The sequence below is a fragment of the Ictalurus punctatus genome, chromosome 13 (assembly GCF_001660625.3).
Source record: "Ictalurus punctatus breed USDA103 chromosome 13, Coco_2.0, whole genome shotgun sequence".
In the NCBI taxonomy this organism is placed as follows: Eukaryota; Metazoa; Chordata; class Actinopteri; order Siluriformes; family Ictaluridae; genus Ictalurus; species Ictalurus punctatus.
In genome coordinates, this window is record NC_030428.2 from 5,000,001 (window position 1) to 5,023,076 (window position 23,076).

General features: G+C 38.6%; 2 protein-coding genes across 4 annotated transcripts in view; one reads left to right on the forward strand and one right to left on the reverse strand.

The window, feature by feature from the left end:
- pagr1 (PAXIP1 associated glutamate-rich protein 1) overlaps window positions 1–152 on the forward strand; it is a 9,731-nt gene extending 9,579 nt beyond the window's left edge. For both annotated transcript variants that reach the window (XM_017484056.3, XM_017484055.3), the window contains exon 5: window positions 1–152. This exon is cut by the window's left edge and continues 309 nt beyond it. The gene's annotated coding sequence lies outside the window, so the exon portion shown is untranslated.
- A 7,268-nt stretch (window positions 153–7,420) lies between these two features.
- On the reverse strand, window positions 7,421–17,720 carry tlcd3bb (TLC domain containing 3Bb). 2 transcript variants are annotated; one of them, XM_017484054.3, is made up of 7 exons: window positions 17,040–17,720; window positions 13,345–13,549; window positions 13,144–13,227; window positions 12,325–12,547; window positions 11,350–11,445; window positions 9,339–9,448; window positions 7,421–9,128 (listed from the first exon to the last, which is right to left on the reverse strand). In XM_017484054.3, exons 2-7 carry the CDS (start codon window positions 13,467–13,469, stop codon window positions 8,861–8,863), a joined length of 906 nt encoding a protein of 301 aa, XP_017339543.1. In that variant the 5' UTR covers window positions 13,470–13,549; window positions 17,040–17,720; the 3' UTR covers window positions 7,421–8,860. The 2 variants fall into 2 exon arrangements, with proteins under 2 accessions (XP_017339543.1, XP_017339541.1); XM_017484052.3 differs by having other exon boundaries at window positions 13,345–13,553.
- Window positions 17,721–23,076: the final 5,356 nt, after the last annotated feature.

The window sequence follows — 23,076 nt, forward strand, 5'->3', positions numbered from 1 at the left end:
ACGATGACTTGTTTCTTTGTTTATTTTGAGGGTTTTTTTTTTTACAATCCGGTTTAAACATACTTGTGGATTTGAGTGATTGTGTTGATGTGAAATGTATGAAAGAGATTCCAGGCAAAACATTATTCAGTTGAATAAATGTCTTATGTTGATGATGATCTTTTGATTTGTAGAGTCGACATGTAAATGAGTGAGCTGCTTTCTGTACACTGACTCAAAAATCCTGACCCATAGAGTGGACCGGGAACCAGTGTAGTTTACTGTGTCAGATCATTTAATGTTTCACTTTAACAGTGGCAGCACAGCAGTTCAACTCATCTTTACAGTTACATTTTTATAGCGCTTTTCTAGCCACTCAAAGTGTATTGGGGGGGGGGGGGGGGGGGGGGTCAGGGTTTAGGGTGGAGTGGGGGGATTGGGAGGTGTGGTCTACTCGACCACCAGTAGTGTGTAGCATCCACCTGGATGATGCGACGGCAGCCATAGTGCGCCAGAACGCCCACCATACACCAGCTTTGAGTGGAGAGGAGAGGAGAGAAGAGATGCCAAGTCTGAAAGTCACTGACCAAGATGCCTCAACTACCTGACTCCATGTCTGGATTGGATTCTGCTGTGCTGCGTCAATAATTTATCTCTGTACACTAGCAGTCAAAAGTTTGGACACCCTAGATGTCTTTTTTTTTTTTTTTTTTACACGTTGACATAAATAAATACATCATAATAATAATAATAATAATAATAATAATAATAATAATCAGTCCCTCACAGGATTTTGCGACTGCAGAAATGAACGCAAAATCAAGGAAACTCTGAAATATTCTAAGGAGTTTGCAAGTTTTGAAAATTACCGCATGTTTTCCACAGATTTGGGCCAAGACGTGTCGTGTGAGGTCATCACAATGCAATGCACATTCAGGCAAAGCCCTCTTCTATTCATGTTTGTTGAACATGAGTACAGCTAAAAAAAAAAAAAAAAGTCATTTGCCAAAAAACATCACTGAGAAAGACGAAATTTCGTGCAGGTGCAATTTCGCCACTTCAAGTAGTTTTCTGCAAAAAAAAAAGAGAAAAAAAATCTGCAAGTTGCATTGCAAATTTTGAAAAAGCTGCAGCAAAATCAAGCATTTTTAGCAGCAGCAATCACCAAAAAAAATCCTGTACGGACTGAACAATAATAATACTAATAATAAGGACTCATTTCTGGATCAAAATATATCTTAATATAAGTAGTTTTTACTTAAATCAAGTAGTAGTTACGTAAAATAAAATGGTTTCCCTACATGCCTACAAGTAGATTTCATTTTAGAACCTAGGAGCTCAGGCTATTTGGGAACTTTAAGAGAAGCTTCCTTTATGAAACTTGTTGAGATGATGATTTTGATTTCTTTAACACTTTTCTTGTCAAAACCTTTGATTGTAATCGAGTGTAACATACAAACTTCTAATGGTTTCACAGGAAATTAGGGTTGGACATGAACAAACAATTGTGCCCTGTTACCCTCATGACTTTGATGCATGTCAAAACACAGGTGCAGTATATTTCAGTGCTACCAATCTATTTACACAACAAGCTACACATGGAAAGAAGTTCCTTATCATTTTAGCATCAATTGATGGAAGTTCTGTTTTGGTGTTGGAGGGGGAAAAAATAATAATTTGTAAGTGAAGAATATATAGTAAGGTTTAGGATTTTCATTTTACTGCATGACTGTGGAAAAACCAGTAACCCAGCAGTCCGTTTAATATTATACGCATGGTGGTGTAAGGAAACCTAAAGTAGTATATACGGCTTAAATCTAATATACACACAGCCAGATTTTTGATGTAAAATTAACAGGCAAACTTTTTACATTAACAAATGAACACTGTTTGCTTTTAATATATTACCATTAAATATATGATATTACTGTACATTATCATTTTACAGTGCATTTTATGGTAAATGCTGGCAGCTGTGGTTGCCAGAGATGTAATGAACAACTTTTCTCCTAAAGTATTGCTGTACCCTATATATATATATATATATATATATATATATATATATATATATATATATATATATATATATATATATATATATCAGCATTTTTCTATGACTACAGCCATTGTACTGTAAAATACTGGCACAAAACCTGTAAAAAGGATTTTCTGTAAATAAACAGCAGTTAGAAACCAGAAAATTACTACAGTGGCATTAAATGTGATCAAAACACGATATATACTTAGACCTACTGTAAACGGCTTTTCAAATTTAACTCACCTCAATGGAAAAACTCGTACAACAGAAAGGAGAATAGGGTTTTCTTCATTTCTCTAAATACTATGGTTTATGCACAATAAACAAACACAGATATCATATGCACGTTATAATAAATACAATACAGTTCAGCTCTTCTTCTTGGTGCCTCTTACCAAGTGGTTTCATATAAGACATCTGAATGAGCAGATCAGAAATGTTGAGCAGGTAATTACTGAACAGCACCAATCATGTACAAAATACCACCAGTATGAAAGAAACGAATCAAGAAAACCCTAAACATCGGGTCTCAACAGTCTGCAGGAAGGAGCACACACACAGACACACAAGCCATGAGCTAGTGACGGCTTCTTTATGAGTTGTTTTATTTTATTTTATTAAGTTGTGGAAGATGTGTAGAAAAGCATGGTGCAAAGGAACCCGGAGCTGGGATTAAATTCTGCCTGTCTCCATGCCCTTACACACCGGGGTTCTATCTTATACTAGACAACAATCCCTGAACATTTTATGCATCTAACACGAATAGTTCAAGAGTGGAACATATGGAACTTTTTAACTTTTTCTGTAACATGCATTTTTACAGGGCCACACCCTTTTTTCAAAGCCTCTATATCTCAAAAACGAATTCGGATACGAGATATTTTGCACACTGTTTAATGGGAATAGTGACATTATTTCCAGAAAGTATGAAGCAAATCAGACTGCTGGATTTAGAGAAAACAATCAATCATGTTACAATTGCATATATGTACCTAAGAACTTCTGCTATAAACATCAAGTACTGATCCCAGGACAATTATTCACAATTTGCTCATACTGACCATCTTTCAACACACTTAATACTGTTTTAACTTACTGCTACACCTGTATACTGTAATGATTTATAATACATAATGATTTATAATACATTATATATATATATATATATATATATATATATATATATATATATATATATATATATATATATATATATATATATATATATATGTGGCAATATGTTGGTAACACTATAATTACCACCACCAAAGTGTGTCAGTGACGGCACACATTTAGAAATAACAAAATTGGACTTATTAGCAAGAAACAAATAATTATGGTATTTCCAATTACAATTCCTAGGCAAAATGGGAATGGAAAAGAGAGTAAGCATGATTTTTTTCCGGGCTTCCCACATGGGGTCATGGCTGCTAGTGCCATGAAGTGGCAGCTTTGCTAGTGGTACTTGGTATGGAAACAAGCGCACAGGAAGACTCCACCACTTCCAAAGGACATCAAACTGGCAGTTCAGAAACTAGTTCTGGAAGTATGAGGAATAATTGATCTAAAACACTATCTAATTAATGTTATTCTACTATCATTATCATTCACACAAGGATAAGCATTTTTAACTTAGCTTGTATGTTATATATTAACTCATTTTCAGTGGTGTTTGGTGACTGTGGAATGCATAAGGGAATGTAGTGTGGGGTTAAACAGAGAGGGGGAGTCTGAGGAGTGCACACAATGTCTTTGTGTTTCCCTACATGCCTCTCAGTCACGCAACAACACTGATGGGCAATATCTCAAACCCTTTTTGGGGGAAAAAGTGAGCAGTGAGGTAAGTGTCTGATTATACAGCGTGACTAACGGTGAAGTCGTGACACCGTAACACCCGCATCTACATGCAGCTATTACGTAAATACTGAGGATGTATGAACCATTACAGGAAGATGACAGTAATTTACAATTATCTTGTGTAAATACGTTTTGTACAAAGGACTGTTTAGAGTGAGGATTTTCTGGTTCGTTTTACGAGACATGCAGTTGTGTCTCACTGTCTGTTCATCTCTTTCGACACAGGAAGACGGAGGGATTCATCATTTGAGCCGCTATTTGCTGCCGATGAGCTCCACTACAACACTGTGGACACTGACTACGAGGATGACTTCCAAATGTCTGACCAGCATGAGGAGGAGCAAGAAGGTGATGAGCATGAGGTGCCTTTTAGAAGCTCATGTCCTTCGAGAAGCCCATCCCCTGTTCCAGGCCCATCTGCTCTGAGAATCACACCCTGTTTCCTCAGGCAGTCTCCTGTAAGAAGCCCATCCCCTTCACCAGACCCATCTGCACTGAGACTCTCAACCACTTTTAGAATACCAGCCCCTGTGAGATTCTCATCCCATTTAAGAACAACATCAACTATAAGAAGACCATCCCCTGTGAGGAGGCTAGCTCCTGAGAGACCAACCCCTGTGAGGAGGCTATTTCCTGTAAGAAGACCATCCACTGTGATGGCCCCACCCCCTTCTGTTACTCCTGCATCCCCTGTTCGTATCAGTGTCAACAGAACGGACTTTTTGGCTGGTCAACTTTGTGTTGTAGGCCACGTTTCGATTCCCATCCAAAGCCAGAGGAGGAGGAGGGATGAAGAGGACAACGAAGAAGCCAATCCTAGTAGAAGGCAGCGTGTAAATCCTGTTTAGGAGGAGGAGGAGGAATTTATCAGAAGGCCCGTCCGAATCCATTCTAGTTTAATTCCAATATATATGAGAGAGCGATAATCTTCGAAACCTCATATTCACCATATTCATACTCATCACCTCATATTAATCACCTCACACTCACCACCTCGTAGTCATCACCTCGTCATAAAATGTGTAGTAAGTATGAGTGGTAAGTATTTAATATCTAGATTCCAGCATTAGTCTTTTTTTATTATTATTATTATTATTATGATGATTATTATTATCAACATCATCATAATTATTATTGTTGTTATTTTATTTGTGATTTACATGTAACCCCTAGACTCCAACAGTAGTCTTTTTTTAATAATATATAATTAATAATGTATATAAACTACATTTATATTGATAAAATGTGAAGGTTAATCAAAGTGGTATGGTACATTCATGGAAATATGTATATATTTATATGTTTTTAAGATTAAGTACTTCACTATTAAGCAATAACACACAACAGACAAAAGTAATACATGCCCCCCCCCCCCCCCCCCAAATAAATAAATAAATAAATAAAAATAATTGGTCTATAGTCTATTAATCCGGCCATATAACAGCAATTTTCCAACCAGAACAGTGTTTAATTTATCAATGAACAAACCCTTACACAATTTAATAACGGTTTCAATATTGCAAATAAAAATATTTACAGATTTCATACTGTTCATACTGTTGAAAACCTCTGTGAGTTGTGAACAATAAAAAAATAATTAACAATAATTTATTAAGTACTTAATAAGATCACACAAGGGCTTCAAACAGTATGAAATCTGTAAATATTTTATTTGCAATATTGACCTTAAGTATTGGCCATTTGACTGTAGAAAAAGAGCTTTTGCACAGAAACCAAGAAGAGTCTGGCTGTTCATTTTGTTGAGCACCGTCATACCATCAGATTCCAGTGTAGAGACATATCAATAGCAGTGGACGTAACATAAATGACTCTGTTTGCATTACTAGTTGTTATGGGAGCAAAGAAGAGAGGAAACGTAAGGGGGAAAAGCTCATCTTCACTCTCAGAACTTTGAAACCACATGGATGAATAAATGCTGTAAAGTATTGACATCAGCACTGACATTCAATATTGCATTGTATTAACAAATATATTCCAAGCTTGTTTAACCATGTAAACAATATAAAATCAGCTAAAACAATCCCAGCAAATATATCTGCTATCTAACATCGTAATATTTGTGTAAATTCAAATAAAGAGTGATTCACTGATACTTGGGGCTGTTATGAAGGTTGGTGCCATCATGAATTCTGGCACATACCAGGATATTCCAGCCTAAAACTTGGCCAGCTCTGCCAAGAGGTTAAGACTTGGTTGTAGATGGCGCTTTCAACAAGACCCCAAACGTACCTGCACAATTGTGCGATGGCCATCTCAGTGTCCAGATTTTACAACCTGTAGTGTGAACTGAAGAGGGCAGCAGACATTTGTAAATCTATGAGGATCTTCCAACCAAATCTAAGATCCAACCTTGTTAGACATTAGAGATTCAGTGCTGTTATTCTGTCCAGATAAGGCTTCACTAAATATTAGGAGTGTCCATAAATAAATTGCATTTGAGCCTGTTAACATCAAATGATACAGTGTCTCCCCAGGTTAACAATCATTACATGTGTTGTTTATTTTCTATATGAATATTCGGCCCATTTTCATAAAGTGTAGCAATAGTTATAGAACCGAATTCCCCCTAGTGCTGATGGGGGGGGGGTTATTGCATTATATAAACCAATTTTCACGTGGAAGTCAATGCTAGTAGCTTTTGTTTTGTCTTTGCCTTCTATAGTGAGCAATGTAGTCACAGTTTTATCTCCAAACCCTGGGATTACTTGAAATATTAGCATTGTGAGTTGATGGTCGTATCAACCCACCCACTAAATTTCATTTGACATGGTTTCCTGCACAGACGCCACCAATTTCCTTCCGTCCTGATGTGTTATGTTTTAGTTTCATTAAGGAAGTTACTGGTTACTGTACTGTCACAGTTCTTTTTTTTATTTTTTTTTTATTTATTTATTTTTTTAACCCTCATTGCTAACAGTAAGTTACATGTCATCTCAGTATACAGGTCTGCAGTCTGTAGACATAAACCTCTCATTTATTTACAAAAATTACTCTGTAGGCCAGAACCTATAGATTTTGTGAGGTGAGAGGTAAAACAGCTCCTCAATAATCATACCTGCAATATTTCCCAAAATAGAAATGTACAAATGAAAAATTTAAACTACTGTGGCTCTGATCTGAACAAAGCAGTTGCTGGAGATGAATGCATGAATGAGGTTAATGTGTTACATGGCACAAGTACCCAATAGGCTCCCATGTTAATGAATGTGGCCTTGTTTTTGGTTTAGTCCTGTGGGATCCCAGTCTCTATGCACTTCTCTACAAGGTGTCTCATACTGTATCTAAAAATAACTTTTTATGGTGCAGCTTTCAGAGGCTTTAAATGCTTATTCCCTTGATTCTACCTCAGCCATTGTGAACAACTGAATGATTTAGTTTGTCAATGAGCACATTACAGACATTTTTTTTAAATGGTGGAATTCACTAATTAACATCATGAAGCAAGATTACATAACTAGCCAACGTTCCAGCACAAAGATCATCGTTAAATGAGTAAACACCACACTGAACACTGTCTCTACCGGATGTAGTTTCCCTCCTGTATGTAGTTTATTCCATCGTCATTCCAAAAAACTGAAAAGCAAGACAGCGTTTGCAAGCATTTCAGGTTTACTGTAGGGTCATATGTCCATAACTTTAATAATTTAGGAATTCAATACAGGCTATCAGTTTCAACATACATTTTCATAACCAGTATGATAACGAACATAAATCTTGGACTGAATGGACAGAACACTAAATAATTCGATTTTTTCAAAATGACATTTTAACGAAAGAATGAATAAATAAATTTGGACTTGTCATCAAAGAATAAGCATAAACAAAAATCTTGAGAAAATTTTCACCTTTGACTTGCCCACACTGTAGTTTTTTGTTTTGTTTTGTTTTGTTTTGTTTGTTTGTTTGTTTTTCATTTAACTACTCTCCTATATCCAAAAAAGCAAACAAAAACTAAAATGACACAAAATTCCAAAATGGATAAGGCAGCGATATATTGATCGTTCGTTTCTCACCTATAAATTCAGGGTTGTCTATTTTATCTTTGTATATACAAGTAGTATATATAGATAGATATATAGATAGATACAGTTGATAGTGCTGGTTAAGATCTACCTGAATGTTCTGCCTTAAAGTCAATCTACAGGTCACCATAAGGCCTTAGGACAGGACTTTTGAGTAGCATCTCACCTTTTCTTTTATGCTTCGGTTATTAAGCGTAGCCAGGCTGTCTAAAAACAAGGAACTAGCATGTACAAAATAATACATTCCAGAAAGGTTTTTCTGTAGAGGTTGAAAAATCTCATGTCTTTGCAGATCTCTGTTTTACATACGCAAGATCTTGCTTATGTAACCAATTTAGGTTTTATTGCCAGTTAGGTTTATCTAAAACCAAACTCTTATTTGAAAATATTTGCATTTCGATTTGGATTTTTCCATGAAATTTCCGTCACGTTTATTCATCATTAAATGTATGATTTCTTGCACAAAACCAATACATGCCTATCTAATCAGCCATAACCCATTTAGTGTCATATAATGCATAATAATGACACATATTGCCTCAGGTGTTGAAACTATTGTGCAAACACAACTGCAAAGTTCATTCCAGTCTTTTTTTTTTGTGTGTGTGTGTGTGTGTGTGTGTGTGTGTGTGTGTGTGTGTGTGTGTGTGTGTGTGTGTGTGTGTGTGTGTGTGTGTGTGTGTGTGTGTGTGTGTGTGTGTGTGTGTGTGTGTGTGTGTGAGCACAGCTCTTATATGTCTACTAAAGCAGTCCTATATGCAGTACATGGGTCTTGGAGCTAAACAGAATGCTGTAATGTACTGCTATAGTACTGCACATCCAGTGTCACTTCGTTTCCTCTTCTTCACAGTTAATTCATTCAGACTCATTTTGTGACCCATTTAGTCTCAAACTCATACACACACATACACACATACATTTGTTCTTTAGCTAAGTGTCACTCTTAGTGGATCGTGGTGGTGGGCGGGTCGAGAGTGGCCGCCTGACCACAGTAGCCATTGCCTGTCTGAAAAGATGTGTGTCCATCTAGGAGGAGCTTAGAGGGAGAGGTAGGGCAACGGGAACGTGAGGAGCCACCAGTGAACAAGCGCAGAGCCCCGCGGCAGATGAGGCAGAACCAGTACAGCTGCGGTGCCATGAGCAGCGCAGCACCCAAGTTACACTGCCACGGCACAGCAAGAGGGACCTGGTAAAAAGGGATTGATGCGTACCTGAAAAGGGAAAGATGGCAAAAAAGATTTCACGTAAACAGAAGGCATCAGTAAATGCGAAGCAAAGAAAGAGCTTATCTTTCGTGTGTTTTTTGATAGATACCCATTACATGTTATCAATTGGAAAAAGGGAAGTGAGCGAGAAAGAGGGAGAGAGACAGAGAGCAAAAGAGAGAGAAATAGCCAGAAGTTGGGAGATGAGACCCATACCTGCCATAAACATAGTAGAGGTAGGGGAAGAGAAGGACTCGACAGATGAAGAAAGTGACCAGCATGAGAGCCCCATTCACTTTGTGAAGTAGTGTGTGCTGCTGCTTATACTGAGAGAAAGTGCAAGTGAAAGGGTAAAAACACAAATGCGTAATCTGGAAATAAGTTTGAACTAAACAAATGGGGGGGGAATGAGGCAGAGGGTTAGAACAATGAAAGAAAAGAAAAATTGTAAAGTTTAACTATGCCCAAAATGCCTTATTCACTATATAGTGCCCATATATATATGTTTTAGGTCTGCCATTTTGAAGTGGTGTCTGAAAGTAGACAAATCCAGTGCACTCTGTCAATCCCACAATGCCCAGCAATGCAAAGAGTATAAACAATATGTCCTAACAGCTGCAAAATACTTACAATGCACTGCGTTGTTTGGTGAACAACTTTTACTGAGAAATACAGTGAACAAAGATGTATTTCCTCACATATTGCCATCTTAGAGAGGATTATTTATTTTGTAAAAATAAGGTTTGATACATCTCAAATAATTGTTTTGAAGAGTTTGCGAATGTTGTGCGTGCTTATCTAGTGTATATAATAGTGTTCTGCTGATTTTCCAATGTGGGAAACAGTGATTAGCACACTGTTTAGTATACACAGCATGTGCTGTCTGAAGAAGGCACTGTAATTACAGAATAATCATTTAAAAAAAGGAATGAAGTAATGAGGCACAGTTAGCAACAAAATACAATCATAAATGAAGGAAAAGAAACGTGATCACAGTGACTTTGAACATGGTATGGTTATTGGTGTCAGATGTGCTTATGAGGATATACTTAGCTGTGAGAGGCTCTGAGCAGGAAAATAGTAGACTAGACTTAAGAAAAGATAACAATTTTTGCATTCTTCCCCTTAAAAACAAATAGCCATTCCTAGCTCAAACCGCATCACAGTATAGGTACATGTAAATATGTCCTTTTCCATGCACTGTAGCTGAAAGATCTCTTGAGAGTGCACTAGGCCTTTCAAGTCAGGGCTTGCACACTGACACGTGTTCTGTTTTGCTTATGCGCAGGCATACAGAGACCCAGTTGTGGCTGGTGGTTTTTAAAATAAGGGGGAGCACAGGTGTTTGTTATTGAAGTGCATATCTCTGTGTATTATGTCTTATTTGTTTCATCTGTGATGTTCATCCGTTTTATCTGTTTCATTTCTATGCAAAATGAAACCACCCGCCCACACACTCACTGACTCAGAGTGAAGCTGTGTGGGACCCAAAATCATGTATTAAAAGGCGGCTGTCCAATGAACATTCTTATTTGCTCCAATTGAAACACAATGTACTTGAATTTGCCATAGGATGCCATTGAAGGCCTGTCAATGGAGTTCTCTCGGCAGGGTATTTACGCGCTTCAAATGAGATTTCCACGCAGGCTGCGCTGTCCACTGAAAACAGTTTGCGTTTAATGAACAAACAGCGTGATGTTGCAGTGAGATTTTGTAATATTTTGATTCGCTAAAATATTGAATTTCCAAGACTGATGAATAATGTAGGCACAATTCTAAATTGACTATAGAAATATTTCATTACTGCGCTTTAATAAAAATTTAGGGGTGGTTCGGCATCTCGTGTAGTCTTAAAGTGATCACCTGTGCAGAGACCTAATATTTCTAGCATCGGCTAACTGCCTCACATCCCATACGGCCATGCTATAAATTCATACAAATTTTATTTGGATCGAGCTTTTAACAATAGATGTTATCAAAGACGTTTTACAGGAGATTTAGATGCCTAATCAGTAAGCCAGAGACTACACTTACAAGGAAAAAATCCCAGAGGAAAATACTCCATAAGGAAAGGCATTAATAAATGTGCATTAATGTACAGTGTGATCACTGCATGCTAAATATTGCATGCGTTGTTGTTTAAGACTCAGGGAGAGTGATGAATAAGTATTAGAAAAGGCCAGAGGGATGGACGGGAAAACACTCATCAAATCAATAATGAATGTACCTGAATAAGGATTTTGCCTAAGCAGACGGAGGGAGTGCTGAGCTCAGCTAGGAACATGACGCCCTGGAAGTAATCACCCTTCCCCTGCCTCCAGAACTGAGAAAGGAAAAACAGCATCACATTAACACATAGAATGTACAAGCAACAACTCACCAGACCAAACTTAGCTTAGGCATGGGTTCTAGTGTAGAAAACCTTTCAACGTGACTTCGAGACTCACGTTTCTTCAGAATCATTCGTTTTCTTATTTCTATTTCCTTCCGCTAAGATGTGAAATGAGATACTACGGCACTCTTAGATTCTAGAGTGTTTACATGACACTTATGACTGAATGTCTCACAACCGCAAAACAACTAGACTAGAAATTAAAAAAATTAAACTAAAATAAAGCCATTGCCTAAATGGCTGCCTAGCAGCCAGGGAAACCTTTCTATTTCTAAACTTATAAAACATTTTTTTTTTTTTTTACATTAAAACTGTCATTTGATTCAAGTTGACATTATTTATGGGCATATCTGATATAGAGTTAATAGTTTAAATTCATCCCATTCATTTCTATTCACCAGGAAAATAGGCTCATAACTATAAGTAAGAACTCAATAAAAAAAAATCATAATAACTCTGGTAATGGTGGGTTGTGATTTTCACCACTGCAAGAAAATTAAAAATCCCATATGCTTCACAGACCTCTGGGGCCCCACTCTGAGACCCCGGGGCCTAAATGTACAGCATACTAAAAGGCCAGTAGAATTATACAGAATCACTAGTCTGGATAGAAACCATTTATGTTGTTTTGAAAAACGTGATAAAACGTACAATTGTAATCCTATGTTTACTCAAAAATAACTTCTGATGGGGAGAAAACCCAAGACTACGTTCTGATCTAATGCTGGATTTATCCAGGTCAAAAATGAGGCCCAAGATTTTCTTTTTCCAGAAAACTACACAAACAAAAACATGCATGGCGACAGTTACCACGGAGACGGGGAAGCACACGGTGACCATGACTACATGATGTAAGACCATGAGGAACTCTCTGCGGAGGTAGCTGCTCAGGGCCACAGACTTGGACTTGGGGCCGTTATCCACCTCGTGACCTTTGACCTGAAGCTTGTGCCAGTAGCACAGGAACATGGCGTATATATCGTACACGAAGTAGGGCACGGCGAACAGGATGTAGGATGTGGTCAGCCAGTGCCTGAAAGATCATATTCTTTAAAACACATGGCTCTCACACTTCTAAAGACCCGGTGCTTTAAACAGATGGTTCTTTTCAAAGATAATGAAAAACAAGCTGATCTGGATTTTTGACAAAACATATAAAATCCTCTCAACGCCATAGCTGATCAAAAGAGTTGACATTCTTCCTTTTTTCTTATACATGCAACAGTATGAGCAGTTTAACTGGTGCTATTCTTAGTATCTAGTTTCCTCAGGATAAATATGCATGACCTAATATTATACAAGACCCCATAAACATTACTGCACAAAAAAAGATTCCCCAAACTAGCACTAGTTGAATTGGGCCTTAGGGGCATCAAATCACACGGCTTAGCCTCACATTTATCTAATTATATACTTACATAAACCAGTGTGACACAAAAATCTATAAAAATCTAGAAAATATGTTTATCCTGCTAATATGCTGAATGAAATTATCTGTATTAGTAATTACTCTATCTGCTGAAATGGGATACTAAGTGCGATTATTATTATTTTTTTTTTAACTTTTTTTTTTTTTTTTTTAAAGATTTGATAAAGATCAGTTTGCAACTCCATTAAATAACAACTTACTGATCCTTGATGATGTCATCACAGGAAGTTGAGATGATGTAACCAGCTGAGGAGGCCATGACGGCTTGAACGGATGACACCAACCTGGTGTGTGTTTTGTATATATTAACAACTAACATGTACAATCCTGCATTACTCTATGAATGAAAACCAAAAGCATTAGAATCATTGCCCTTTCTAAAGCAGCACTGTGTACTTTACCTGGCTGACACTATCACCGCATCCCCCTCGTGCCAGCCTAGACCAGGCAGCCGTTTCAGACACTGCTTGGACAAGAGGAAAAGCCCAGGGAAAAACACAGAGCCCGCAGCCAAGATGGATAACATGATCGTTGGTGGGTGAGGTCAACTAACGCAGCGTTCACAAAGCACTCGGACTGTTTTAGAGCGTCTGCTGTCCTTCCCTCCTTTCTGAAAGAAAACATATGATCAGATTAATAACTGATCCATCTCGTACTTTGATTATACTACTGAAATGAAGTACAATAGGGACCAAACATTTGAGTCCACTACCATGAACCACTTAATTGCACTGTTTGTCCAAAACAAAAAAAACTATGTTCTTATTGACTCGAATAATAATGTGTCAATAAAGCATTTTCAGTACTGCATAAGGCATATGGAACCCTACTAATTGAGTCAATGACACATATTACTCTTTAAAAGGATAAATCACTGTGTTTTAACTTTAGTGTCGATACATTGCGATTTTAATCAAATGAAAATATATTGCGTCACAAAATGTTTTAGAATTAATGCAAATAGTGTGTGGACAGAATATCAATGACAAAATAATTTTACAAACTGCTAAATGCGTTGTTGATCAATAAGGATCATCCAAGTACAATTCTCTATTACATTTCTGTAAATGATGACATTAAAGAGTTCCTGCTAATGAGTTGAAACTTCTGAGATTTCTGCATGTAGAAACCTCACCATATGAATAGCTGAGTAGCTCATATGGTGCCATCTGTGGCACTTTCACACATAAGACTGCCACATGTTGAATTTTTTGCCAAGCACTGCCTTAGTGTAAAGTATAATTGAAGTGATTAATTGTATGTCTTATAGCGGTTTATCTGGACTACTATTTTCACATAAACACAAGTCTTTTCATTGCCATAAGAGACTGTTATACAGACGTTTACAATTTGAAAGCTTGAATGTGACTGTAGCCTACACAATAAGTGCTATCACACATTTGTACTGTAAATGTAATTGCAATTTTCCTTTAAAAGTCATTTGCAAAAGACCCAAACTCGTCCGTAAAAGTTCCAGTGACCAATGTTGTGAACAGTGAAACATTACTATCCGTATAGGATGATTTGAGGTAAGTCATTAAAGATATTGAAATATCGACAAAAATTTTCACAAATTTGACAGACACAACCTCCATGCTTACAAACAACAATAACTACAAATAAGACCTGGTGGCATGAGAGGACAGGAAACTGGTGGGGTCTCGAGAGATCTACTAACACATGGAATGGACTTATTTGATCAAAATCTGCAGGTCAAAAACCTACAGATAATGCAGATAATGAAAGGCAGGCCTGTCATAGTACAAAGATAAACATACTGTAAATGGCAGCATGATGGTCCAAGTGATATTAACATGTTAAACAGAAAGTGATGCTTGTGTTTATCCAGTATTTTTTTTTTAATGCTTTTTTGATGATGATGATGATGATGATGATGATGATGATGATGATCCATCCATCCATTTTCTATACCGCTTATCCTACCAGCTGCCAATCCACCTCAGGGCACAATTACATTCATGCACCAATTAGCCTACCATGCATGTCTTTGGACTGGGGGAGGAAACCAGATTAGCTGGAGGAAATCCCACAACACAGGGAGAACATACAAACTCTGAAAGCACAGGGCAGCGGCAGGAAGAAGAAGAGGAAGAAGAAGAAGAAGAAGAAGAAGAAGAAGAAGAAGAAGAAGGTCATCATAATTCCTGGCAGTTTAACTGTCCGTTCAAACAATTTAACTTGTCCATAACAAGCTCCAACATTAATATTAACAGCTGAAGCATGCATGGTCATCAGCATAAAACAATTTACTCCCAAATTGTGGCACAGAGATCAACTATTATGATACTAAATTATGGGCGAAAATATCTAAAGACCAAGGTCAAATTGAAGAATGGCCGTGTCAGTGCTATGTATGGCGGTAAAACAGAAAACGAGTGACACAGTGGTGTAGTAGGTTGCTTTGCTGCCTCACAGTCCAAGGTCCCAGGTTCAATCCTGATCACATTTAGTGCCTCTGTGGAGTTTCTGTGCTTGTGGTCCTTGTGTTCTTTGGTTTCCCCCACCTTTACATTTACATTTGCTGCAATTATCCAGAACGACTTACATTCATCTCATTTATACAACTGAGCAGTTGAGGGTTAAGGGCCTTGCTCAAGGGCCCAGCAGTGGCAGCTGAACTCATGCGCTTCCAGTCAGAAGTTCAACGTCTTATACACTGAGCTACCACTGCCCATAAAAATATGCCAGTAGGTGGACAGGCTACTTAATTGGCCCCATTAAGTTGGTCCTGGCTACATTATATTGGCTCTAGGTGTGTGTGTTTGTGTGTGCATGCGTGCGTGCCCTGTGATGGACTGGCATCACATCCAAAGGTGTATTGCTGCCCTGTGTTCCAGTGCTCACCATGACTCTGACCATCCTGCCTAAAAAACCCGAAACCCTCAAAAAAGTTGTAATGGTTTTAATGGTTATAATAGGAACTGTACTGGTTTTATTGGAAACTGTAATGGTCCCTGTGGGTCTCTACTGCTAATTTGTTTCCATGTGAGGCATGTTATGTCTAGTGTGTACCATTAAGGACCAGTAATGGTAATAGTTTTAATGGTTAGCTGATGGTTTGTACTGGTATTTGTAGTGGAAACCATTAGAATTTCTACCTCGATTCCCCCCCCAGCAGAGCAGAATGAACTGAAGATGATTAGTGAAGATGAATGTTGCTTGTTTAATGTGTTTTAAAGACACCTTGAAAAAGGGGGGCCTCGGACAAATATTAATGCCATTTGGGGGGCCTCACCCTGGAAAAGTTTGGGAACCCCTGGAATACACAACACACTTTACTGCTAGTGAATCAAACAAATCCAAATTGTGAGCGTAAGTAGATTGACTTTTAGGTTTGTTTCAAAGAGCTGAATCAGCGGATTGAGTCGTGTTTCCCCATCACCAGTAAACAAGGAGAATGGAGTCCAGCAAGTTTGCTGGGACAGACCTTACCTCTGTAAAAAAAAAACATACCAAAATAGAACAGAAACCCCTGAAACAGCCCACTTAGCACTTCTGACCTCCAACATGCCTGCATGATTACATGCATCACAGTAATTCTATCTATATATCGCCAAATAATTAAATGCATATCACAGAATTGCACCTGCTGTAAAAAATGCGCAGTGCGCTATTACGCAGGTGGATGAGATTAATAATAAACAGAGGAAACACAGCTAGTCTCTGAGCAACACCAGACCTCGTTATATAAATTAAAAAGCAACGTAAAGGATGATGATGCTGATGCTGATCGTCTCCTCATATGACGTGTTAGTGATGCTCATTTGTTTACACCTCAAAGTAAACGCTTTAGATGTAACCATGACATATCCACAGACAAAGATCCTGAATAATAAGCGCGTTGTGTTGAATGCCTGAGAGGAATGTCACAACAATAACAGCGTCGATTCCTAAACAACAATATCAGCAAACCCCATCATTCAACCTTCAGCACGTTAAAGTCAAATCCAACATGTTCTGTTGGACTACATCCAACACCGCATGCCGCACAGAACAGCCAGCTGTGGGGTAGCATGCGGGGTTTGGGTGTAGTATTGGATAGAATCATGAGCAGACAGTGAAAAACGCAGCCTACGTTGCGGTGTTTCAGTCAGCGGCCTGTAGAAATCCGCATCCCGGTAAAAGACAGCGGTGATGTCCGGTTAAGACACCCCGTGCTGTTTACCGACATGGTCGTGGTTCCGTCCAGCTGTTGTGTGTACGCTGTCAGTGGTGCGACGCGCTTCAGGATGCGTGCAGATACTGCTCTTGTCTCTCTCTCACTTCCTCTCCGCTTATGTGGTTTGCCCCATCCGCACTTCAACACCGATCTCGCCCTTTAAAACTGCCCCCCCTTTTTTTTCATTATTATTATTTTTTTTTTTTTTCAGACGCTGCTGGCGCTTTAATTTCCTTGGAGTCTGGACCATTTTCGGGTCATGGTTTAAAACAGCGTTTTGCTGACTACACTGGAGCTGGACGTAGATGAATACAGATTAAACCTGCGGTTCTGTCGTGCCAGCTGTTATTATGCTACATTATAGATGAGGATGCACAGTGAGGACAGGATGCACAAGGATGAGCTTAGCAGTCACCTTAGGTGGCGTAGGCCCACTATTGTTCCATGCTAAAAACAGCACAATACCACCATTCCAGACTGCATACAACTGTAAATATCCATCCATTTTCGGTACCGTTTATCTTACACAGGGTCACAGGGAGCCTGGGGGATATCCTAGACCAGGGGTTCCCAAACTTTTCCAGGGCGAGGCCCCTCAAATGGTGTTAAAATTTGACCGAGGCCCCCCTTTTGCAAGATTTCTTTAAAACACATTATAAATACAGACTTCTGAATATATACCCCCCCCCCTTTTAAATTTATAATTACATCTTTACATTGCATTAGGAATTGATTGTGTGTGTGTGTGTGTGTGTGTGTGTGTGTGGTTGTCTGAGCGTGAGAAAGAGAAAACATACATTATTTATTTTTCACACCAAATTGTTGAGGACTCCCGGGCGCCCCCTGGAGGCCCCCACTTTGAAGACCACTCTCCTAGGGGACAGCCTGGACAGGGTGCCAACTCATCGCAGGGCACAAGTGCACACTGCAGACAATTTAGACATGCCAGTCAGCCATACAACACATATTGGACTAAGGGGAAGACACTGGAGTACCCAGAGGAAAGCCTTGGTGGGAATTGAACCCCCAACCCTGGAGATGCAAGGCAAATGTGTTAAACACTAAGCCACCATGCACCCCTACTGTAGACATCATTTACATTTATGGTATTTAGGAGACACCCTCATGCAGAGCGACTTACAGAAGTGAACGTTACATTTATCTCATGTCTACAACAGTTGAGGGTTAAGGGCCTTGCTCAAGAAGACAACAATGACAGCTTCGCAGTGCTGGGACAACCTTCTGATCAGTACTCCAAAGGCTTAACCACTGAGCTGCCACTGCCAGGTTCATTAACCTAATTACTGTTCTTAAAAAAGGTTTCTGAATAATATATCATTCCTTACATTGGGGTGGTACCCCTTAAGTGTACACATTTAGCTTGTGTATTTTACCTAGAAAGGTACATGCAGTGTGCCTTTAAAGCTTAGTGAACAGTAAGTGACAACCTGGTATGTCTCAATCTGCAATGTGTTATATAGCCCATGATCACCTGTACTATAAAGTTTTTGCCGCTCAGTTTTCACCTTACACCTAAATCGCCTTTTCTGTAATTTGTCCCCAGATTTTGGCTTCTCAGGTGCTGTTAAACATCTAAATAATATAATATTTTTTTTGAGACATGAGACAAAATAACTTCCCCATCTCCCTCTTAGAAATTCCTTTACTCATGCGGTCTTGTCCTCATTTAGTAGTTTCAGCTCTCTTTGAGCTGTTCCTCAACATATGCACACGAGTATGAAGAAAACCAGTATCAACTACATTTTTATAAAACTGGTGGGAATTTTTAGTTTGGTGTGATCTACGAAAACATTTACACACAACTTTACTAAAAATGCTTGATAGATGCAGCCACAGTTTAGCCTAAAACCTGATTGCTTCCACCAGAAGGTTAAGACTTGGACAAGAATAGATCTGTTCACAAGATAATAACCCCAAACATACATCCAAATCGAGAGGGTAAATGGAAATAGGCACATTATTTATGAAAACATAAATGTAGCAAAATATCATTCATTGCATGTGTTGTTCATTTTCGCTCATTTTAACAAAGCCAATAATTCTGGTATTTCTGTTCTCATCAATGTTGAGTTGTGGCTGTGTTCTAGCAGCCAGATTTGCTGCTGTATCGGGGCCTGATGAAAGTTTGGGTAGCATTGAGCCATCATTTGTTATGAAAACGTATGTGAGTATAAACTAAACAATTTCAGGACTAGAATTTTAGAATAAATTCTTCAGTCTGCTTGGAGTGGAGGCAGATGACATACCTAAAGGTCAAAGTTGACAGTTAAAATCAGCATCACTGTCGATTTCACTAGGCATAAGTAATTTGGATTTCAATATAGGAAAATTGATGGATTATGTTGCTTAAAATGAAAATAGGAAGAACAACATGCTTAATATTTAGTGTTGCTGTGCAAGCAAAGTGCTTCAGAAGCATCATTAGTGATATAATCATAAAAACATAGAACATTACTGACTAAAGCTATAGTAACACAGGCAGTCAAGTCAATATGTTGTGTGGCCGCCCTGTGCCTGCATCAATTCTCTGAGGTACACTGTCAGGTAGTTGCACAGACAGTACCCTGAACAGACAGTAGCACTACTTCTCCTCTACTGTGATGATTGTAAAAAAAATTATATATATGTATATGTATAAAATAAACATTACTCCCTCCTCTATCATGCTGGATAGAAAGAAACTTATTCATAAATACTTTGTAGGAGCAGTTACAAAGGAATTTGGAATTCATTAAAATGCTATTAATTTGGAAAAACGTGCATATTCTATGATAGCTCTTGAGTTTGTATAATTTTATGTATAAGGAAGCTTACAAGCCATGACATTTCTCTGTCAAGCATCTTGGAGAACTTGCCACAGCTCTTTTAAAGACTACTGCTGTCTCACTTGCTTCTGTTTCACCATTTAATTCGACAGGCTCAATGATGTTTTTAACTGAAAAGTGGTCTATTTCTTAAGATCCTCTTTTTTTAAAAATTACATGAATTGTTTGAGATGTAAAATGTGATCTTTTCTACTGACACACTAATGCATGTACAGTGCTGTGAAAAAGTATTTGATTTCTCGGTTTTGTGTATATCTCATACTAAATAGTTTTAGATATTCATACAAAATACAACATAAAACAAGGGCAACCTGAGTAAACACACAATACAACTTTTGTAAAAAATTTTTTTAATTGAAGCAAAAAGTTATCCAACTCCTTTCACCAATGTGAAAAAATTAATGCCCCCTTAAACGTAAAATCTGGTTATGCCACCTTTAACAACAATAACAGTAACCAAATGCTTCCGATAACTGTCGAGGAGTCTTTCACTTACTTCTAGGGCTAGGACTTACTCCTGTGCTTTGGATCATTGTCTTGCTGCATAATTGCGCATGAGTTTCAACTTACGGACTGAAGACCGGACATTCTCCTTTAGGATTATCTGGTAGAGAGCAGAATTCACAGAATTCTGTGTCTTTCTGATAGCGGAGTCATAAACCTTTATTGATGCAGGAGAGGCTTGTTGGTCCTTTGATGCTGTCCTTGGCTCTTTTGTGACTTGCTGGATGAGTCGTTGCTGTGCTCTTGGAGGAATTTTGGAAGGTCGGCCTCTTCTGGGAAGGTTCATTACTGTGCCGAGTTTTTTCCATCTAGAGATAATGGCTCTCACTGTGGTTCTTTGGAGTAACAGAGCCTTTGAAATAGTTTTGTAACCCTTCCCAGGCTGATGTCTTTCAATCACCTTCTTCCTCATCATTTCTGGAGTTTCTTTCAACTTTGGCATAGTGTGTTACTGGGTAAAACCTTTGACCAACTCCATGCTGTTGAAAAAGTTCTATTTACGTGTTGATTTGATTGAACAGGGTTTACAGTAATCGGGCCTGGTTGGGTCTAGTCCAGAAGAACCCCATTCTGAATGCAGATTTGGGGAATTAGTAACTATTGGGGCGAATACATTTTCACACAGGCCCAGTTGGTATTGGACAATTTTTTTGCTTCAATAAATAACATTACCATTTAAAAACTGTATTTTGTGTTTACTCATGTTGCCTTTGTTTTATCTTGGATGCAAATACCTTTTCACAACACTGTATATACACCAATTAGTATAACAAACCACCTGCCTAATATTGTGTAGGTCCCCCTTGTGCCACCAAAACAGCTCTGACCCGTCGAGGCATGGACTCCACAAGACCTCTGAAGGTGTGCTGTGGTATCTGGCACCAAGATGTTAGCAGCAGATCCTTTAAGTCCTGTAAGTTGCGAGGTAGGGCCTCCATGGATCGGACTTGTTTGTCCAGCACATCCCACACGCTCAATCGGATTGAGATCTGGGGAATCTGGAGGCCAAGTGAACACCTTGAACTCTTTGTCATGTTCCTCAAACCATTCCTGAACACTTTTTGCAGTGTCAGGGAGCATTATCCTGCTGAAAGGGGCCACTGTCATTAGGAATACGGTTGCCATGAAGGGGTGTACTTGGTCTGCAACAATGTTTAGATAGGTGGTACATGTCAAATTAACGTTCACATGAATGACAGGACCCAAGGTCTGCCAGCAGAACATTGCCCAGAGCATCACACTTCCTCCGCTGGCTTGCCTTCTTCCCATAGTGCATCCTAGCGACATCTCTTCCCTAGATAAGCGACGTACACGCACCCAGCCATCCACATGATTCCTTAGGCCAGGCCACCTTCTTCCATTGCTCCATGATCCAGTTCTGATGCTCACGTGCCCATTGAAGATGCTTTCAGCAGTGGACAGGGGTCAGCATGGGTACTCTGACTGGTCTGTAGCTACGCAGCCTCATATGCATTAAGCTGTGATAAACAGTGTGTTCTGACACCTTTCTATCATAGCCAGCATTAACTTTTTCAGCAATTTGTGCTACAGTAGCTCTTCTGTGGGATCGGACCAGACGGGCTAGCCTTCGCTCCCCAAATGCATTAATGAGCCTTGGGTGCCCATCACCCTGTCGCTGGTTCACCGGTTGTCCTTCCTTGGACCACTTTTGGTAGGTACTACCCACTGCATACTGGGAACACCTCACAAGATGAGATGCTCTGACCCAGTCATCTAGCCATCACAATTTGGCCCTTGTCACTCAGATCCTTACACATTTTTCCTGCTTCCAACACATGAACTTCAATAACTGACTGTTCACTTGCTGACTAATATATCCCACCCCTTTACAGGTGCCAATGTAACGAGATAATCAATGTTAATCACTTCACCTTTCAGTGGTTTTAATATTATTGCTGATGGTGTATATTTGTTGCAGTTAAAATAGTATTTCATACATTGTGCTTTGTCTATTCAAGACAGTTTATGTAAATTTTATTACTTTATTTGTCTAACTAATGCTGTGAGAGGAAGTGCATTCTTTACCTTGTGATCATTTGTGTGCTGTAGTTGTTATGAACACATGAGGGCAGGTTAAAGACAGTAAACAATAAACTGGCCTCTAATCCCTTACATCATATTTCATTACTGCAAGCCTTTGAATATTAACCACTACACACAAAAACAATCTATTAACTGTGGATTGTAATATTGATTAAATTGTGAAATTAACTATGCTCAGATACCACAGCCTCCACCAAAGCCAGAACTGAAGTAAAGTTGCATCAATTATCATTATCAGTGTAAGATGAATCAAGGTGAATTTAATACATTGCTCATACCCATGTATGTAAAATACCCAATATCTGCCCAATTCAGAGCTAAATAAAAGTGACACGTTTCACCCAAAGCTATCATTACTTGCCTTTCTTTTTAATAGTCAAAATTACAAAATAATAACATGATCTACATAATCTACAAAATAATGACATAATATTCATGATCATGGTAAGCATCAACATAATTCCTTTTTTTTTTTTTTTTGCTCTAACAATTGCTAATAGGCATGCATACTGTTGAGAAATATAAAAATATAAATATAA

Bases quoted from the DNA above. Each gene is read 5' to 3' on its own strand.
- tlcd3bb (XM_017484054.3), bottom strand. From the start codon at position 13,469: ATGTTATCCATCTTGGCTGCGGGCTCTGTGTTTTTCCCTGGGCTTTTC. The intron at 12,548-13,143 runs GTAAGTTGTTAT...ATGATCTTTCAG, and splicing joins GATGACATCATCAAGGATCA to GCACTGGCTGACCACATCCT. The intron at 9,449-11,349 runs GTACATTCATTA...ACTTTCTCTCAG, and splicing joins TAGGCAAAATCCTTATTCAG to TATAAGCAGCAGCACACACT.